This window comes from Spermophilus citellus (assembly GCF_964194105.1).
Source record: "Spermophilus citellus genome assembly, chromosome: 6".
In the NCBI taxonomy this organism is placed as follows: domain Eukaryota; kingdom Metazoa; phylum Chordata; class Mammalia; order Rodentia; family Sciuridae; genus Spermophilus; species Spermophilus citellus.
Genome location: NC_138187.1, coordinates 84,006,635 through 84,027,523, shown reverse-complemented (window position 1 = coordinate 84,027,523; position 20,889 = coordinate 84,006,635). Strand labels below are relative to the sequence as shown.

The window sequence follows — 20,889 nt, the reverse complement described above, 5'->3', positions numbered from 1 at the left end:
GGGATGTTGGCTTGAACCATTATAAAGGATATACAGAAGTACTTAAAAGAATAAACAGTATTTAACCTGGACCTTAAAAAGAGTAAGGATCAGTATCAACTTATTTAATTTTTTTTTTAAAGAGAGAGTGAGAGAAAGAGAGAGAGAGAGAGAGTTTTTTAATATTTATTTTTTAGTTTTCAGCGGACACAACATCTTTGTTTGTATGTGGTGCTGAGGATCGAACCCAGGCTGCACGCATGCCAGGCAAGCGCGCTACCGCTTGAGCCACATCCCCATCCCCTCAACTCATTTAAAATATTATGAATGGATGGGTAATATGGAAATTAATAATACAAGTGTATGTATTTGACTGAGTCTGTTCCTGCTGCTATAACATAATACCTTAGACTAAGTAATTTAGAAATAATAGAAATTTACTTCTCATAGTTAAAGAGACTAGGAAGTCCAAGATCAAGGCACTAGCCGATATAGTGTCAGGCGAGGGCTTGCTCTTTGCTGTTTGCTCCCAGACCTTGTTGCTACATCCTTACATGATACAAGGAGGAAGAGATGGAAGAGCTAGGTAGCTCTCTAAAGCCTCTTTTATGAGGGCATTGATTAAAGGCCCTACCTCCTAATATCACCACAGTGGGGGGGGATTAAGTCATAACATGAATTTTGGAGTGACGCAAACATTCAAACCAAAGCATTGTGCATGGGTGTATGTTTGTATATTTTTCAAACTCTGCCCACTAATTTGAGCAATAAGTTGTAGAAGCAGTGACATATATCATGAGAGCAGTGAGCACACTTTCTGCTCTGATATTGGTTTCTAAATACCATTCTCCACTCAAGGAATTGAAGCTTCTTAAAGAAATTGAGGACTGAGGTTAGGGGAGTGAAAGTGAGCCCATAGTACCTTGTTATACAAAAAACTAAGGAAATGCTTAAAGAATGATGGGAACATGACAAAAAGATCTCAGAAGCCAGCTTGAATGGCCCCCCACTGGCTAAAAAGTTGTGCATCATAACAAATAGGGATAGATTATAACCCATTGACTAAAATAAGAATATAAGATCCCATACTGACATAAATCAGTGATTAAATTAAATAAGTAAGGGGGAAATTTCCCTCCCTCATGACAGTGCTAACACCCAACAAAGTGAGCTTACTGACTGCAGTTTACTCTAAAATAGTGTAGGGAAAATGTCTGTTATATGTATGTATATGTAAACAAATAGATACATTTATAGATAGGAGATGGGATGATAAAGAGGATGTCGTAAAATGGGGAGTCTGGGTGAAGAGTAGATAGACGCTCTTGGTACACTTATGATATTTCTGAGAGTCTGAAATTATTTAAAAATAAAAATTTAATGATATTTAAAAGTGGTTGGGTTGAATTAGATGGAGTTTGGCAGGGGGAACATTCATGGTAGAACACTCTTAGTAGAGGAAAAATTTGAGCCAGAACATAGAGTTGGAAAATCCAAAGTATTGTTGACTGGTGAGTTGTCCATTGGTATAGGTAAAGCAGTCAGTTAAAAATGGGAAAAATCGAGATCAAAAACACAATAGTGAATATAAAAACATAAGTTGGTAGAGTGCATCCTGGGTTCAATCCCAAGGTACCAAAAATATTAAATAGCTAAAAGTAGCATATGTAAAAACTTTAAATGCCACATTTTATAGAAAAGCACATATATTGTAAGTATAAAGTCATAAATATGGAAGAATTCACCCTAATTTTCTAATGATAGTTGCCTATGGGATATTTAGGATGAATATGGTTTTAGAAAGTCCAGGGATATCAGATGAAGAATGTAGAGTTTATCCCACTTCAGTGGGAATTTCCCCCAGGCAAATAACATGTCATGAATGTTTAAAATTGGCTAATTGAAGACTAGCAATGTAGTTCAACAGTAAAGCACTAGCCTAATGGGTCAAGACCTGGGTTCAATCCTTAGTCGCCCCCCCTCCCCCGCAAGAAAAAGGACCATTTGAGCTGTGTATTTTTTAAAAATCCTATTAATTAAGTCTTTTTTTAGACGATTTTCAGAAAAGTGAAATCATGATTTCAATACAGATATAAACTCTGTAACACATTTTAAAGATTTCACTTAATTTATGGGGGAGCCAGACAGATGTTAACACTATTTTAAAAGAGAACCCAAAGACATATTTATAGATCAAGAATATCAAAATGAACATTTAAATGAGGCAAAACTGGTTTTGCCTCCCTTCAGAGTGGGAAAGAAGACACTTGAATTTCTTCCAGACAAAATAGAAATTTCATAAACGTAAGAATAAGCTCACATTATTATCAGTTACCTATTATCAAGTTGTAAAATAGCTCATGGACATAGCTAGAATCTGACAATCCAGATGGTCTGTTATACATATGCTTTTTATAATTTATATTTGTTTAGAATCCTTTTGATAGAATTTTCTCAAGTTGAATAATTTTGAGGATTTGAGGGAAATGATCACATCCTTTAAAATGCAATACATAAATATAAAGCAATCCTTAGATGTCAAGTTTCATGGGATAGGAAAATTAAATTATTTTGTCTTTGAAAGTTGAATGTCTTCATGTTGTAAAATTTGTGTAACTATTCCACTTATAGGAAATATTGTTAATGCAGATCTTGGATAATTGGTTTTTATTACTAAAGATGTAGGGGAGCCAGACTATAGCAGCTTCAAATTATTGGCTTGACATAAACCATAATTCCTTTTGATGGGGAGAGTTAAGTAGAAAATAAAGGACCCTTGATTTAGAGAGGCTTCAAAAGCCTCTCTATACTACTTTAATTTTATGATTCTAAGCTGAAGAAGTAGTCTAATGGAAATTAGATGTGGAGACAGTCTATCAAGTAATTAAAAGATATTGTTGTTAACAGTCTAGAGATCAGATTTACCTGTAGCAAAAAGATAGCTTAATTGGGCCTTAAGCTCTCTCTTCTCTACTTATTAGCCTTTTGCTTAAATTTCTTTCTAGGGCTGGGGGTATAGCCTAGTGGTAAAGTACTAGCCTAGCATGTGCAAGGCCCTGGGTTTGATCCCTAGCATTAAACAACAAAAACAAAATGTTTCTCATTTGGAGACATATAACCATTAAAAAAATTATTTCTTTGGTCTGTGTTGAGAGCCACAGCCGAGTCGGAATGGCCCCTGGCATTTTGCCAGAAGTAATGGTTGAGAGGCAGCCATTAAGATGATGCTGGATTGATTCAATTGTATACAGACCCCTGCTGTCTGCCTTTGGAGTTCTTTCCGGGGAGTTCCTGGGGAGTTCGATTGGTTGGAGAAGTTCCAGTGGAGGGAGTTCCGGTTGGGGTGGTGTGCCGGAGAGGGGCCACGTGGGTGGCATTCTCGGGAGAGTTCCTGGGGAGTGTGCCTGGAGTGCTGTTGGAGTTCAGGCAATAAAGTTTCCTGTTTGAACATACAAGTGCTTTGTGGCGGCTGGGTGATTTGTGCCCAGCCAGACTGCAGCAGGTTTGTTTACAGAGTCTTATCTGTCAATTTCTTTTCTCTCATGGCTAGGCTAAACTTGGGGATCCACACTAACCATTTCATTTAGTTTTAGAATATGTAGTTAATTCTAGATCTAGTCTAACTTTTTTCCATATGAAAGTTAATTACTGGATTTTTTTCCCCAGAATTTACAGATGCCCAATAGGGGGCAGCAACTCCCTGTGTAGGGATAAATGAAATTAAATGATTATGTAGAGAATTTATGTTAATATTTTTGTGTTCTGTTCCTCCTGAAACCTCCACTTCCACCTCTCTTAATGTTCCTTTTATCTAGTTTGTATCCATGAGCTCCTGCGATAATAAGAGAAAGTTCAACGCCAGATACACTGGCAATCAAGTTTAAATTCCTGTTCAACAACAGTATTTCAATTTTAAATTTCCTGGTTGAAATGAATACATTATTTATATATATGCATTTTTTGAACCATCCAGAAAGCAAAGAACATTTTAATTTGACCAAGGTCTGACTTTTGAGTTTTGCTTACATTAAAACTTGTCTGGAAATAGCAGTATTTAAATACAGGTTACCACATCATTTATTTTTCATTCTTATAAAGCCTTTTGGAGGTATGTTCAAAGACCTTTTACAGATGGAAAAGCATCTGGCCCTTTAAGTTTGGGGTGTTATTTCTGAGAACTGGAATATATATACTATTGACATTCCTGTCACTTCACTTAATAAATCCTGTTTTATGTAGGTATACAGAAAGAACCATTCTTCTTAAATTCCAGTTGCCCACTCTTATCTTTTTGGATTTGTGGGTTTTTTTTTTTTTTGCTTTGTTTTGTTTTTTAATTTGTGGGTTTTGATTGTTTTGGAAAGTGCCATTTGAGCAATTTGTTATTTTATTTCTCTTTCTGGTAAATATTATTTAATCACTTATTTTATTGAGTTCTGAAATTTGGATGGTAGTTTGTATTCTGCATTCTGTTTTTAATGCCATAGAGTATACCCCTGAGATTTTGATCATATTTTCTGTGTTCACTGTGGTAATATTGACTTGCCTTAATGCTTTCTTCTTTTTCTCTGTAGGCACCAGAATTTCCTGAGTTTGCCACTAAAGTCCAGGAAGCTATCAATTCTCTAGGTGGCAGTGTCTTTCCCAAGCTTAACTGGAGTGCCCCAAGGGTAGGAACACATAAGTAAATTTCTTATTGCTTGAATAGTCTTTGCTTTGCTATTCATTTCATTTTATATCCTCAAAGAGAGACTAATTATATTCCTAATTTTAGGGAAAATAGTGTGGAATTTATTATTTTTTCTCTGTTACTGGTTTTGTGAAATACTATATATTCTGTCAAAAAGACAGTTTAGACCTCGTAAGTTGCTGCTTATTCTAGAATTCTGAGGAAGTTCATTCTTTGCCCTTTAAAAAACTTTAGCAATTTAACAGAGAAAGTTTTGTTCATTTTAAAGTAATAATCAGAATGCTACAAGATGTAGAAATAGAGTGGTTTGAGAAATCAACTTGTATTTTCTTTTTTTTTTTTTTTTTTTTTTTTTAAAGAGAGAGTGAGAGAGGAGAGAGAGAGCGAGAATTTTTAATATTTATTTCTTAGTTCTCGGCAGACACAACATCTTTGTTGGTATGTGGTGCTGAGGATCGAACCCGGGCCGCACGCATGCCAGGCGAGTGCGCTACCGCTTGAGCCACATCCCCAGCCCTCAACTTGTATTTTCTTATGTTTACACTCTATTAAAAAGATTTTTGTAGAAGTTAAGATCTGTGGAAAAATACTCTTATTTTTTTTAATTCATTAGAAAATAATTTTATGCCAGTAAAGCTCATTTAAGAAATTAAAGACTTAACTTGCATTTTCAAAAATCATCTCATGTATCTTTCTCTTTTAATTATAAAATGAGTAACGTATTTAATCTAACTTTTATTTTTACTTTATAATTAGTTATATTTGTATGCAGTTTAAAATTTTTAAGTAGATACAGAATCTTGCCACAAAAATCAGCAGGTCCTATACCTGTTTTACTTTGTTTCCTCTTCCTTGGAGCAACCACTTTCAAATATTTTAGTACATTTGTTACTTATCTCTCTTTCCTGACTTTTCAGTTTTAGATATTTATTATTGGCTTCCTACTTAGAAGACTCAGCTCTTTCATCTCCTATCCCCTTTACTTCCTGTTTCATTATGCTCCTCACAGTTATATCTGATTTTGGTTAGGTCAGCATTCAGTGTTTTCATTTACTGTGATTATGCAAAAAACATGTACACATCTGGTATATACCATACTATGATTACTTATGTTTTCTTATTCAATATTTTATCTTCCCTGGAGTTGATAATTGCCTTGTTTATTCAGCTGCACAATTTGCTGTGTACATACTTATTTCAGTGGAGTTAAATGTGTGTTCAATATACTATTTTTAATCAGAAGTTCATCATCTTTTTCATGGGAGAAATTTTTAAAAAAGATATTTATTGACTGAGTGCAGTGGTAACATATACCTGTAATCCCAGAAGCTTGGGAAGCTGAGGTAGGAGGACTGTAAGTTCAAAGCCAGTCTCAGAAACTTAGTAGGATGCTAAAAAATAAAAATGTCTGGGGATGTGACTTTGTGGGAAAGGCCTTCTGGGTTCAATCCCTAGTACCCCCCCCCCCACACACACACAAAGTTATTGTAAAGAAGTTACAATATCTTATATTACAATATACAAAATTATTGACCTCATTTGTAGTTCTCACAGTCAATTTTTCATTTGTACAGCAATCTTTTTAATCATTTTTTTCCCACTAAATTGAATTTAGACTTTCCACTTGAGATGGGAAAATTATTTGTGGTGGTTATTTATTTTTTCATTTTTTTATTGTTTATTGAGTTTCTTCTACACACCAGTGTTTTCTTCCATGTAGAATAGCTTTTTAGTTTTTTGCAATCATTTGTTTCTCAAAAGTATACAGTGTTCCTACTTCTGTTCTATCTATAAGAGAGGAGTGTTTTTTAAATTACTTAATTGTAATATTACCTTTTAGGCATGTTCCACTAAGCTGTGTGCCTGCTCTTCTTCCTTTTTTTGATGTGTTTGAGACATTCACCATTTAAAGGAGTAATGGCTCCAAATATCTTCCCTCTTTCCTTCCTAGATTTGATTTACATGGGTCTTAATTACTTAAGGTCTTAATTATTTTAATTCTGATGTTTGACTGTCACTCTTGAGATAGGAAGAAGGGAAGTGATCTCTTTTATTTTTGGAGAGTAGCTGGTCAGGCTATTTCTTTACCATATTACTCTTTCAATTGAAGTGTGCTTTTGACATTTCATTTTCCCCTTCTTCCATCATCAGCAAGAAAAGCATTGGAAAGTGCCTGGGCCCCAAGAGGAAATGTGGGGACCAAGCCAGCTCAGTGGTTGTAACTGAGGGTCTGTCCTGCAATGGTCATGCTCTTCCTTGTAAAGGAGTATAATTTGACATTTGACAGTATTGCTAAGATCTACTAGACCTTTTTTTACTAGAGCAAGTAACATGGAATATGTACTAAATCACATATGCTTTATTATTTAGGATGCATACTGGATAGCAATGAATAGTTCTCTGAAGTGTAAAACCCTCAGTGACATCTTTCTACTTTTCAAGAGTTCTGATTTCATCACTCGTGACTTCACTCAACCGTAAGCATCTCATTCCCTCAGTATCAGTTATTTCAGTACTTGTGCTGATTTTTCTATTGGTAGAACTCCATAGTTCTAGTACTATTATAAACAACAGCTTTATATTTCAAAGTCTTTTATGTTCCCAAAATTACCTATTAAAACATACCTTTCTTTTCCTTTTGCAGTAATGACTTATATAGTGGATTTTCCTAAATATAAAGAACTTTCTGTGTATTTGCATATTAAATATTTTAATACTCTTTTTTCTTGTATAAAACTGATATGTTTATCATAGAAAAGCAAAATTAGAAACTGTAGCTAAACAAAAACAGAAAATATAAAAGCACTTATGAATCATTATAATTGGCTCTATATACTTCCAGAGTTCTGTCTATGCATTTATTTATATATATAAATTTATATAATAAATTGTATATATATAAATGGTATCCTATAATTCATATTGCTTAGTAGGCTAAATTTGCACTTACCAGCATAGAGTGACATCTTTGCATGTCTTTAAATACTTAATTCTTCATTATTTTTTGTTACCTTAATGATATGTCCCTGAATAGCAGTGGCATGATGTGTGTGACCAATTCTTCTAAAAAGTTCTGCAGTGGGGCTGGGGATATAGCTCTGTTGGTAGAGTGCTTGCTTCTCAGGCATAAGGCCCTGGATTCAATCCCCAGTGCCACCACCAAAAAAAAAAAAAAAAAGTTCTACAGTGAATATTCTGAAGTTAAATCTTTGTGTGCTTCCCTAATTTTTTCCTTAGAATAAATTTCAAAAGTGGAATTGCTGTTTTCCTTCCTTTGCCAGTCACTCTATAGTTAAAGAACTTGACCTTGTATGATCTGCATCTGCACTATTAAGCTGTAGTTGCTGTTTGTGCTTTTGTTCTATCATCAAGTGGCAGTTATTTTTCTAAGTTTCTCTTCCTATCTTACACCAGTTATCTCAAACTTCTTTAAACTGTCCTTTAAATAAAAGATATCATAAAATCTAGAAGCTAAGTAGGAGAACAAAGGTAAAAAATATTGTATATCTATGCTACTTCTTTCCTACCCATTCATTTGAGTTTTTCCATAATAGTTTACCCCAATTCAGCATCATATCCTTTTCTAAAAAGGAACTTGGCCTGAATAAATAACTTTGCTTCATGAACTTTGTTGAATCCGAGTTTTGTAGCTTGGGCATGTAATTATAGTATTATATTAATTAGAGAAAACAAAGTTATGTAACTGTTAATGGGCATGGTTGTCTTGCACACTTATTATAAAAGGATTTTAGGAGCTGAGGGTGTAGCTCAGTAATAATGTGTTATCATGTGTGAGACCCTGGGTTCAGTCCTCAGCACAGGGTAGGATTCTTCTTCCAGCTGGAAGAAGCAGGCTTTTACCTGCATTGGTATTTCTGGCTTTAAGAAAAAAACATACACACACACACACACACACACACACACACACACACACATATTTGGCACCAGAGATTGAACTCAGGGGCACTTAGCCAATGAGCCACATCCCCAGCCCTATTTTGTATTTTATTTAGAGACAGGGTCTCACTGAGTTGCTTAGGGCCTCAGTAGGTTGCTGAGGCTGGCTTTGAACTTGTGATCCTCCTGCCTCAGCCTCCCAAGCCACTGAGATTATAGGCGTGTGCCACCATGCCCAGCCCTGTATTATTTTGACATTTAGTTGTCAGCCTTTTATGGCTGTGTTGGTGCAGGTGCTATTAGGGGTTAGTAGTCCTTGTTTAGTAATAAGTCAGTAGCATTTTCATTTTAGGAGATGCCCTCTGATTAAAAGAAAATCATGTCTTTCCATTGTAAAGCTTTCTGACAGCCAATGCTTTAAGTAAAGAGGCCTTGAAATATATTACATTAAAATTACTCTGCATGGATAATTCATCTGATATGAACTTTTATATACCTTTAGTACTGGTTGTAGCAAGAGTGTGAGAGCACCTTGCCTTTCCAGAAACCGTTATAAATCACTTCAGTTCTGAGGCTGATTTTTTTTAACTCAGCTTTATAATTTAGAGATCCACTATTTCCACTTAGCCCACTTCTTCCTTTTTGTCTTAATTTGACTGATGTTCCCATGAATGGTACCAATGAGTTGTTTCTCATTTTGTATTTTTTGACTTTTGCATGGGGAGGAAGTTAGCTCAGCAAGTGAATTTGAGGCCTTGGATTTAGAGTGTTTACCCAGAAAAGGCCATTCTTCTCCGAGTCAACAGTTGGGGTTGGCAGGAACAACTACTGAGCACTGAGCTTTTAGACTTTTAGGTGGGTACCACTAATGTGTCACCCTTTTCTAGAAATATTTGTTGGTGGTCAGTTGCATAGCATTTAATAAGCTAGTTGCATAGTAGTAAAAGTTATCATCACATTAAAATTCCTTATTGATAGAACTCATTGAAGATGCACTTTGGGAGCTGAGGATATAGCTCAGTGGTAGAGCACCTGCTTAGCATGCACAAAGCCCTGGGTTCAATCTCTAGCACTGCAAAAAATAAAAAAGGATGAACTTTTGACCCAAGGCCTTATCAAAAAATTTAAGAAAAATCTTTCTTAAAAGATTAAAACTCTTAATGTAGCCCGGTTGGTAGAGTGCTTGCCTAGCATATGTGAGGAGGCCTTGGGTTCGACTCCCAGCACCACACACACACACACACAAAGTGTAATTCTTTAGATCAGATAGAGTCATATCAGTGATTTAATCTAACCCTTTTCTTCTACAGATTAGAAAACTGAGGACTAAATGTGTCAGTAATTGGCCCAAGGTTCCACAGCTGATTTCTTCCACCAAAATCAAAGTATAGTTTCAATAATCTGATTCTAAAAGTTCTTTGTACTTTCAGTTAATTTATAGATTCTTTTCAAAGTGCTTCCAATTAAAATGCAAAATACAGTATAACTGGATGTTATACTATATAGTTATACATAATATGTGTAACATTATATAATATTACAAAAATAAGATTATTTTGTTTATACTATTTTGAGACTTACCTTAACTAAAAACAAAGATATGGTCAGGATTGCAAGATAACAAAAGCCCAGCTGAAGATAGCTTACACACATGGGGTTTAAAAGAATATATTATTTGGCCAGAAGTGTGTGTGGTTCAGTTGTAGAGTGCTTGCTTAGCATGCATGAAGCCCTGAGTCCAATACCCAGTACTGTAAAAAATAAAAATAAATAAATCTGGATAATTAAAAAATATATTTTTTTAACAAGAAACTTGGAGACTGTATTTTTAGAGTTAATTCAGCAGCTCACCAAGATCATCAGGAAAAGACTTTCAGACTTTCTTCTCTGCCATCCCTGGCTTATTGGCTTGGTGTTTGGGTTTATCACCTGTTGGTCACAAGATTACTGTCAAAGTTGCAAATATCTATCACATGAAGACATGACAGTATCCATACAAAAAAATAGGAAAGACAGGTGTATCTCCTCTGATTAATTTCCTATATGAACAAGTAAAGCACTCCTGGAAGCTTCCCAGGAGACTTCTCTCAGGCATCATTGACTACATAGTTACTTAGTCTAATCCAAGAATTGGCAACAGAAACAGAATTCATGACCATTTAGATGAGGGGTTTTCAAATGTTAGAATGCATCAGAGTCATCAGGACAGTTTGCTAAAGCACTGATTTCTGGGACCCATTCCTGGAGTTTCTATTTCAGTGCTCCTAGGGTGGGGCCCAACCATATGATTTCTAACTTGTTCCTGAGTAACATTGATGCTGCTGGCCCAGGTTCATGCCTTAAGGACTGTTTAGATCAATACATGCATCCCTGGGATTAGTGAGGTATGTTAGCATAACTGTAACAAAATATCTGAGATAAAGTTTATAAGGAGGAAAACTTTATTTTGGCTTATAGTTTCATTCTATGATTTGTTGGCTGTTTATTTTGGGCTTGTGGCAGCATGGTACACAATGGTAGGAGCACATGGTTGAAGAGGCTTGTTCTTCTAATGGCAGCCAGGAAACAAAGGGAAAGGTGGAAAAGAACCAGGATCCTAGTATCCCCTTCAGTGGCAAATCCCCAGTGACCTAACTTCCTTCCAATAGGCCCATTTTCTACAGGATTCTTACTTCCAGTAACACCCTGGGCTGGGAACCAAGCCTTTACTACATGGGCTTTTTGGGGGGCATTTAAGGTCTAGACCATACCAAGAGGTGATCAGGAAGCACAAGTGTTTCCAGTGTCTGGACAATTCACATTCTGTTAGCGAGTTTGGAAATGAGGAACAGCTAGAGGGCCAGTCATCAGTGTCTGCCACAGCTGTAATTTGCTGTAAAATATTAAATATAGTTTCATTTTTCCTGTTCTTCAAATTGTTACTCTAGACAAAAAAAAAAAAATAGAGATTGACATATAACACATATAACATAATCAATCTGCGTTATCTTTGCTGATTATATTCTTTGTCCAAGTATAAACATTATATTTGATTAAACTTATTGAATCATAAAGCTGTTTTCAATAATTATTTTATTGATTAGATGTCACTTTAGTAAGCCAAAGCAAGAAAAAAAACCTGTTATTCCCTTGTCATTTAGAAGAAAAAGCTGAGTGGGTGGAAAACTAAATCCATTCATTGTTTCTCTGATAGTCTCATGACTGAGGAAAAATAGAATTGACCAGAGATCAGGGAATTTCACTTGTCTTAGTATTTAAACTCAATTATACTCAATGTAATTTTTAGATTTTTTTTCCCTTAAGATTATCACAAAACTAGTGATAAAGTAGTCCTTTATCTTCAGGGGATATATCCCTCCAGTGGATGCTTGAAATTATAGTTAGTACCAAACTCTATAGAGGCTGTGTTTTTTTTTCCTATGCATATATACCTATGGTAAACTTTCATCTTTTCACTTAAGGGGAGCACTTTATGACTTCTCTTTGGAATATCTGAATTGCCAGCATAAATTTTGCACTTTGGTGTCATTATTAAGTAAGATAGGGGTTACTTGAACACAAGCCTTATAATACTGTGACAGTTGACCTGATCACCAAGACAGCTAACCAAGTGACTAACAGGTAGGTGGCATATGTGTACTGGAAACACTAGATAGAGGGGATGCCTCATGTTCTGGGCAGGATGGAACAGGACAACACAAGATTTTATCACACTACTCAGAATGTCACTTAATTTAAAACTTAGGAATTTTTCACTTCATACTTTTAGAAATATTTTTGATGATCACAGGGAACTGAAATTGCAAATGGGAGGGAACCACTATAATCTTGAAGTTCAGCAGCAGTTTGGACCTGGATCTATTAGAACCTTGTACCCCATGATTTTTCAAGTCCATTTCTTTAAAAATGATGAAATTATCATAAGATTTAGATAATATCTAAGTCCATAATAAATTCACAGATTATTCTCATACTAATTACTCTGATTCTCCTCCTCTGCTCCTACCACACTGGCCCAAATTTGAGAGCAACTCACACCATTGGAATAGGTAATACTGTAAATCACATACATCACCCAAGCTAGAATCTCATCCCTTGTCCAGCATACAGGGCTCATCTTCAAATGCTTTCCACTAATAGCTTCTCATTTCCCCCTCCATCTACCTTTTTCCTGCAAAATATACTTCTTGATCATAGCATAACCCATCACAGTACATATATATGCATCTTTTTCATCTTTGTCCTTCTTTCCTTATAGCCTAGCAGAGGACACATTCTACCTTATTTTTCATATTTTGCATTCCCTGTTTTCCTGATCATCCATGTGTCCCAAGTCCCGTAGTTCTGGACATGCATCCTCATCACTGACTATTTACATTTGTCCTCTTCCAAGGTGTGAAGTCTTTGAAATGGCATGATGGATTATAATGATTATAATAATGAAATTTGCAGAAAAAGCATGTTGGTCTCAAAACATGTTTTGGACATGATAGATATGCCTTCTTACAGGAAGAGCATTTGGCTGGCAGAAATAGTCTTGTTTAAGTTGAGGTAATAAATTAGAAGGAGCTTGGGTAGAAATAAAAGGAAAAAACATGACACTCCTCATTATGGTTTGGATATGAGGTGTCTTCCAAAATCTCCTCATAATGCAGGGTAAGTGAAATGATTAGATTATGAGAGCTGTAACTTAATCAGACCATCCTGTTTGATTGGACTGTGTGGTTGGTAACTGTAGGCAGGTGGGATGCAGCTGGAGGAGGTGGGTCACTGAGAGGAGGATACCTCTTCCCTTCCTTCTCTCTGTTTCCTTATCCCCACCCCCAAACCATGAGCTAAGCAGCTTTTCTCCACTGGGCCTTTCTCTCATGATGTGCTACCTCACCTTCCACCTAACCCTAACCCCACCCACCCTGAGCAAGGAAGTTGGCCATTTTTTAAACTGAGATCTCTGAACAGCCCCAAATAAACTTTCTTCCTCTAAGTTCTTGCTTCAGGTGTTTTGGTCACAAGGACTTTTAGAAAATCTAACTAAAGCACTACTCTTAGTCATTAGTAATAACTAAGCTTATTACTTTTAATTTGGGGTTAGACTCTTCTCTTTTTTTAAAATCTGAATGTAGAACATTGCTCTCCAAAATTCCTATTAACTAAATTCAAAACATGTTAATAATATGCAGGCATAATTTTGTGGTAACTCTCATCAAAGTAGACCTTTGAGATTTTGCTTTTGTTTTCTTTTTTTCTTTTTTTCTTTTTTTAAAGAGAGAGTGAGAGAGGAGAGAGAGAGAGAGAGAGAGAGAGAGAGAGAGAGAGAGAATTTTTTAATATTTTTTTTTTTTAGTTCTCGGCAGACACAACATCTTTGTTGGTATGTGGTGCTGAGGATCGAACCCAGGCCGCACGCATGCCAGGCGAGCGCGCTACCGCTTGAGCCACATCCCCAGCCCCATGCTTTTGTTTTCTTAAAATAATTTTTTTTTTTATATCTGGGAGTTCATGTAGTTTATAATTTACACTTTAGATTACATAACATTTATTATTTAACAGTTGTGTTATTTTAGGGATTTCATGACTAGTTAGAGCAATTGTAATTATTCTGCCTAGAATTAGGCATTTAGAATTAAACGTTGGAGTGTCCTTTTGATGTAGACTATAAATTAATGATTTTGGTTTTACACTACTTTTTGTTGATGTCATTTTGAAATTTTCAATTAAAGAAATCTTCCAAATTAGTATACTAATTTGTATACTACTAACCAATGGAGGAGAACATTTTTAGAAGTGGATTTTTTTTTTTAAAGCAAACCCACCTCCCCAAGAATGTAAATAGAATTGAAATATTCACATGCAGCCATTTGTAGTATTTCAGTTGAGCTTCTGAAAATGTTCTTGCTGACCTTTCTATTCACTCTTAGCTAGATGAATCAGCACTTTCTTCTCCTTTCAGGAAGGATACTTGGCCATCTGGCTAATCATCTTAATAAGGCCTTGTGTAATAATCTCTTCTATACCACATATTTTCTGCCTTCTAATACTAGTCAAGTTTTTAAAATAACAAATGTTAAACCAACTGACCTTTTTAAGTGATGTTATAGGATGATAGAATGCAAATGTGTATTTATTAAAATATATACTTTTTTTTTTGCAGGTGCTGGGGATTGAACCCAGGGCTTCATATGTATTAGGCAAGAGCTCTACCACTGAGCTACATTCTCAGTCCATAAAATATATATTTATTTTTAAGTAGCAGTATGAGGATTAACCAAGGATTGAAATCAATATTTGTAGGAATGTAAAAGCATTTTTAAAAATTAGATAATGAAGACCCATGTCTTGGAATTGTTTCTTTTAGTTTTTTTTTGCCTTAAGGTTCTAGTCTACCTTGTTTTTTAAAACCTTTTTCTTTATAGAACAGTAGGTTAATAAGAAATTATTCTCATTTATCAGATTTATAAAAATATGGCACCCAGCTGATTAAAATCACATTTCAAAACTTTAATATGGTTAGCAGTTCTGTTACTACATTAAGTATTAAAACAATGTCATATTATTTTGCCTAAGCTAATTCCTTAGTTGTTTTTCTCTTCTTTGTATCTTTTAGATACATTTAAATGGAGAAAAATATAGACAATTAGTTTAGTTTTATCTTGATAATGAACTAATGGTTGGTTAGAAACTGTAATATTAAGTTTTAAAGTAAACTTAAATTGGCTTCATGGGGCTGGGGTTATAGCTTAGTGGTAGAGCTCATATTTTACATGCAAAAAGCCCTTGGTTCAATTCCCAGCACCAAACAAAAAGAAAAGAAAAAGCATTTATAAAAGTATTATAAAAACATTTTTTCTTTTATAGATAATTCTTTTACCACACAATTTTTTGTCCCTAATAAAATACTATATGAATTTTTAACACATTTTTCACAGAATTTAAAAAAATTGAGTATGTAATAAATAGTTAACCAACTACAAAGGCAGTGAAGAAGAGGAGGCCTGATGAATTCTCTGCAAAAGAACTTTAGTAATCACCTAATTCCATCTCTCATTTTCTGTTAAGGCACCAAGAGCCATCCAGAGAAGTTAATTAACTGACTTTTCTGTAAGCCTACAGATTGGTCTTATCTGAAATGCTTGGGACCAGAAGTGTTTTAGATTTTTTGGAATATTTGCAAATACAAAGACCTCAGGGATGGAACCCACTTTTAAACACTGAATTCATTTATGCTTCATAAACACCTTATATACACAGATGGAAGGTGATTCTGTACAATATTTTTAGTATGCTGGTGTTTTGATTGTGAACCTTTCCACTTGTGATGTCATGTTGGTTTTCATACAGTTTCGGAGTTTGGAGCATTTCAGATTTCTGCTTCTTTCATTAGGGATGCTCAGCCTGTGTGCTAGTACGGAGCCCAAATTCTTGATTTTTTTTTTTTTTTTTAAGAGAGAGAGAGAGAGAGAGAGAGAGAGAGAGAATTTTTTAATATTTTTTAGTTTTCAGCGGACACAACATCTTTGTATGTGGCGCTGAGGATCGACCCGGGCCGCACGCATGCCAGGCAAGTGCACTACTGCTTGAGCCACATCCCCAGCCCCCAAATTCTTGATTTTGATTTTTTGATATTTCTTGGCCAGTGTTTTCTTGGAATGTTTTAATTTTCTTCGTGATGTAGTTTATCTAATCCAGAATATTTTACTTGTTTTCATAGTGGCTATGTGAGCAAACATAATTTTCTTAAATGACAGAAAATGTTACAGCATAGAGTTCTGTAAACATTCTTTTTTATATATTTATTTTTTAGTTGTAGTAGGACACAGTGCTTTTATTTTATTTATTTATTTTTATGTGGTGTCGAGGATCGAACCCAGGGCCTCGCACGTGCTAGGCGAGGGCTCTACTGCTGAGCTACAACTCCAGCCCCTATAAACATTCTTTTTTTTTTTTTTTTATTGTTGGTTGTTCAAAACATTACATAGTTCTTGACATATCATATTTCACACTTTGATTCAAGTGGGTTATGAACTCCCATTTTTACCCCGTATACAGATTGCAGAATCACATCAGTTACACTTCCATTGATTTACATATTGCCATACTAGTGTCTGTTGTATGCTGCTGCCTTTCATTCTTAATGCTTATCGTTCTGCTGATCTTGGGGAGAAAGGGTGGATTTCCTTAAGGATAAAATAATTGTGTTTTATTAATCTGACAGTTTATGACCTTAATATAAAAATTGATTAACATGAAACGACATGAGATTAATTTTTACTTAACAAATTTTAAATATATTGAAAGCTAGTTTTCTAGTTATAGGGTTTAACTCCTCTGGGTAGCTTACCTTTATATTAGTTTGATTTGAAACAAGGGAGTTTTGCTTTTCAGAGAAAAATTAGGTTTTAAAATGGCACCATCATGGGGCTGGGGATGTGGTTCAAGCAGTAGTGTGCTTGCCTGGCATGTGTGCGGCCCGGGTTCGATCCTCAGCACCACATACAAACAAAGATGTTGTGTTTGCCGAAAACTAAAAAATAAATATTAAAAAATTCTCTCTCTCAAAAATAAATAAATAAATAAATAAATAAATAAATAAATAAATAAATATAGCACCAGCATGTGTTTGAATGTATAAAAACAGAAAGTTAATACGTTGGTATTTTAGAAGATCCATTTTATATTATGGAAATAGGATTTGGTGAGCAGTATGTTTTTGTTTTGTTTTATTTTAATGCTTTTATTTTATTTATTTTTATGTTGTGCTGAGGATCAAACCCAAGGCCTCTCATGTGCTAGGCGAGCCCTCTACCGCTGAGCCACAACCCCCACCCCATGTGTGTTTTTTTTTTTTTAGTATTGATACTGGTTACGCCTAAAGTTCCACTAGTATTTGCGTTGCTTTTGTTTTGTTCTGCCTTTTTCCCCTCTTAATTTTAGAGTTTTAATAGAATCTTTATCCTTGAGAGAAACAGTACAGCTTGCAGTCTATGATTTAGTGCTCTCTCTCTTCCCCACTTCCTTGTTATTGTACCTTTCTGAATCTTGGTATCCTTGTGTGATAACTGTAGATAGAGATAACATTCATGTCCTCGTAGGGTTATTGGAAGAATTAAATGAGAAAGCAAATAAAAAAAGATTCATGTTGTGCCTGTTCATTAATTGTTCAGTGCATCAAGCCCACTAATAGAGAAAACCTACCGGCATTTTAACAAAACACACTACATGTATCTTTTTAGCAATATATGTTTTATAAGTCAGTGCCCAACTATTAGTGGTATAAGAAGCTCTGTTCTCAGGATTTCAGCCAATCAAATAAACTTGTTATTGTTTGTAGTATAAAGCATAATGATTACAGAGTATTCCCACTTAATCATGTATTCAGGGAAATTAAAAAGCTTCTCCCTTCCTTTCAGTCATACATCAAGTTATATTAATTGGCCTGATATCTTTATATAGTGATACCTCTCCTTCTCCACTCCAGCATTGCCTTCATGAGTCCCCATCTCTTACCAGGACTCTTACAACAAGCCTTCCCACTGGCCTCTTTGCCTCACATTGCTACCCTTTCCCCAAACTATCCAATATTTCACCACAGTGACATTCTTAATACATGAAGGTAATGTTCTATCTCCCTTGAATATTTAGACTTTGTGGTCTCCCTTTGTCCCTAGGCTGGTGAACTGTATTGGTCTGTACTTCTCCTGTACAAAATTTCTATCCAACTCCATCATTCTTCAATTTCCCTCTTGTATGCTACACCCCACGAGTACAGATGTCCTGCAGTTCTTTGAATACTAGGTGACATTTCTTACTTCCCTCCCTATATTAACACATTTCTCTGTGCCTTAAATGTGGACCTCTTCTTGACTACCTTATCTCACTCCCCGCACAGCAGATAACCAATTACTTCTTCCTTTTTGCTATCGGAGTATTTTATTCCCCAGTGTTTTGAAATTGTTTGTCTACTTGTTAGTCCTTTCTCCTTTAGGACTAACCTCATAAAGGGCAAAGGCATATTACTCATTTTAGCATTCCTGGGGCCTAATTGCCTTTAGCATAGATAGATGTTTAATAAAGGTATGGATATTGTTAATGACACAAGAGTTTTTAGAGACGGAAGCTTAATGGAGGACTGAATAGTCCCATCAAGTATTTTTTAAAATGATAAGTGGGAGAAGGAATAGATTACCTTTATGTAGCTTTAGATGGCAGAAGTAACATTAATAGCAATGTATAGTAAACTGTCTGCTGGCACAGCCAGAGATGAAATGAATGAGAATGTGTAAAATGGCAGCGCCATCCTGCATTTATTGAGAATCTGGAGTTAGGCCACTTGAATTATAGACCCAACTTGGTCACTAAATTTGGAATTTTTTTTGCTTCTTAGTTTCTTTGCCTTTTGATAGAAAATTGGAGATTATACTATATTATCTATTTGTATATTTTGTATTATACTATTTGTATATTTTATAATGATTATAAGAACTCATAATGTTTTGAGGGTAAATGAGATAACTTCTTTAGGGTGCTTAGGCTAATGCATAGCATCAAATAATACATAAAACAAGTTCATTGGATTTGAATTTGTCTCTTATTTCTGGTTGCCTTTAATAAAATCCTACTCTCATGTTAAATATAAGTAATGTATGTATGTAAACTTTTTTAAAAAATTCAATTACTGTTTTTCTTTCCAAAGATTTATTCATTGTACTGATGATTCTCCAGATCCTTGTATGGAATATGGGGTAAGAAGCTTTGCTTTTGCCTTGATGACATTGATGATCCTAAATGAAGATGTATTGAAAATTTCTACTTAAATGAATGGAATTTTTTGGATTGATTTCTATAGGAAAAACCAAGAACCCCTGAATTTTTAAATTTATGAAATGTAGGATACATATAAAAGAATATGTATTATTGATAGAAAATATATATATACCAAATATATATAGCGTACATAAACTTATAGAATTTATACTTCCCACTCAGATGAACCTGGTTAAGTTTTTAAACTTGATATGCCAGGAAAAATAAGTTTTTCTTATACACACTTTTAAAATATTGTTCACTCAAATCTTAGAAATAATTTTGAAGTAAGAGTGAAAGAATAGTGAACAAGACAACTCTTATTAGCTATTTTCATGATGTTAAGCATAGCAAACCTCAATTTTTATTCCATGGTTTCCTAGTTTTCAAAGTGTACACATGCACAGACAACTCTGGAATGGGCCATGTTCTTCAGTGCAGCTAATAACTCATTGAGAGTCATGGGTGAATCTGGAAAACTACCCCTCCACACTTTTTTTTTTTAATGTTTTCCATCCCTGGTAGACTCTCACTTACCATCACTTCTGGTTATTCTTGTATTTGCATTGCAGAATATAATACTTAGAGAAAAATTTGTTGGTTATCTTGGCTACATAATTGCTACACACTTTTATTTGGCTTTATACTACCAATTAGAATTAGTATGGTGATTTTTAAAACTTTTCTTCATTGTCTTTTGCTTCTGAATACTTGTATACATGCATGCTCTCAAAATTGCCTACTGGGATGGGGATATAATTTAGTGGAAGAGCACTTGCCTAGCATGCGGGAGATCTTGGGTTCCATTTCTAGAACCACACACATGAAAAAAAAAAGTCTGTCACTGTATTGAATATTTTTACTGTGTTTCTTAGTGCACTGTAATTGAGATCTTTACACACTACTTGTGCAAGTTTTTTCACCTTATACCTTATGAGAGTGTTTCCCATGTTATTACACAGTCTTTTACAATATTATTTGTATTTATGTAATATATTCATATCTGCTATTTTACTGAACAAACATCTGTTTATGAAGTACCTGTTACTGTATTATTACTTTGTGCTGGGAATAAAAAAATGAGGAAATTTTATTTTTTATTTTTAGCCTTTCCCCGAGGAATAATCTTTGTTGAGACATTATCATTTATCCCCAAGATATATTTACCAGTGATTTGTTCTTTTATTGCTTTTTGGGAATTATACCATCATCACCTTTCTTGAGGGTGTGTGTGTATTCTCTTTACAAATATTTTGCATTATATGTTAACTTTCTTTAAACTTATAGTGTGAGCATTTTCCCAGGTCATTAATTTTCATATAACATGATTTTTAGTGGCTGCTTATCTTATACATTTGCTGTTTTACTTGGGAAACAAATTTCTCATGCACCTGCTAAGTATTATATACAGAGAGATGAGTAAACCTGCTTTCTCACCCTTAGGGAGCTTGCAAGTTAGTGGAGAAGAATGTGCTAACAATCCCAGCCATAACAAGCCTTTTTATGATTAAATTCTTTCCTTG

At 34.8% G+C, this 20,889-nt stretch overlaps 1 protein-coding gene across 2 annotated transcripts in view; it reads left to right on the top strand.

Moving 5' to 3' along the window:
* Positions 1–20,889, top strand: part of CDC123 (cell division cycle 123) — a 58,221-nt gene that overhangs the window by 13,678 nt on the left and 23,654 nt on the right. For both annotated transcript variants that reach the window (XM_081298604.1, XM_081298603.1), the window contains 3 exons: positions 4,554–4,649; positions 7,040–7,146; positions 19,257–19,305. In XM_081298604.1, the coding sequence (XP_081154730.1) occupies positions 4,554–4,649; positions 7,040–7,146; positions 19,257–19,305 (252 nt within the window). The remainder of the gene's footprint in view (positions 1–4,553; positions 4,650–7,039; positions 7,147–19,256; positions 19,306–20,889) is intronic.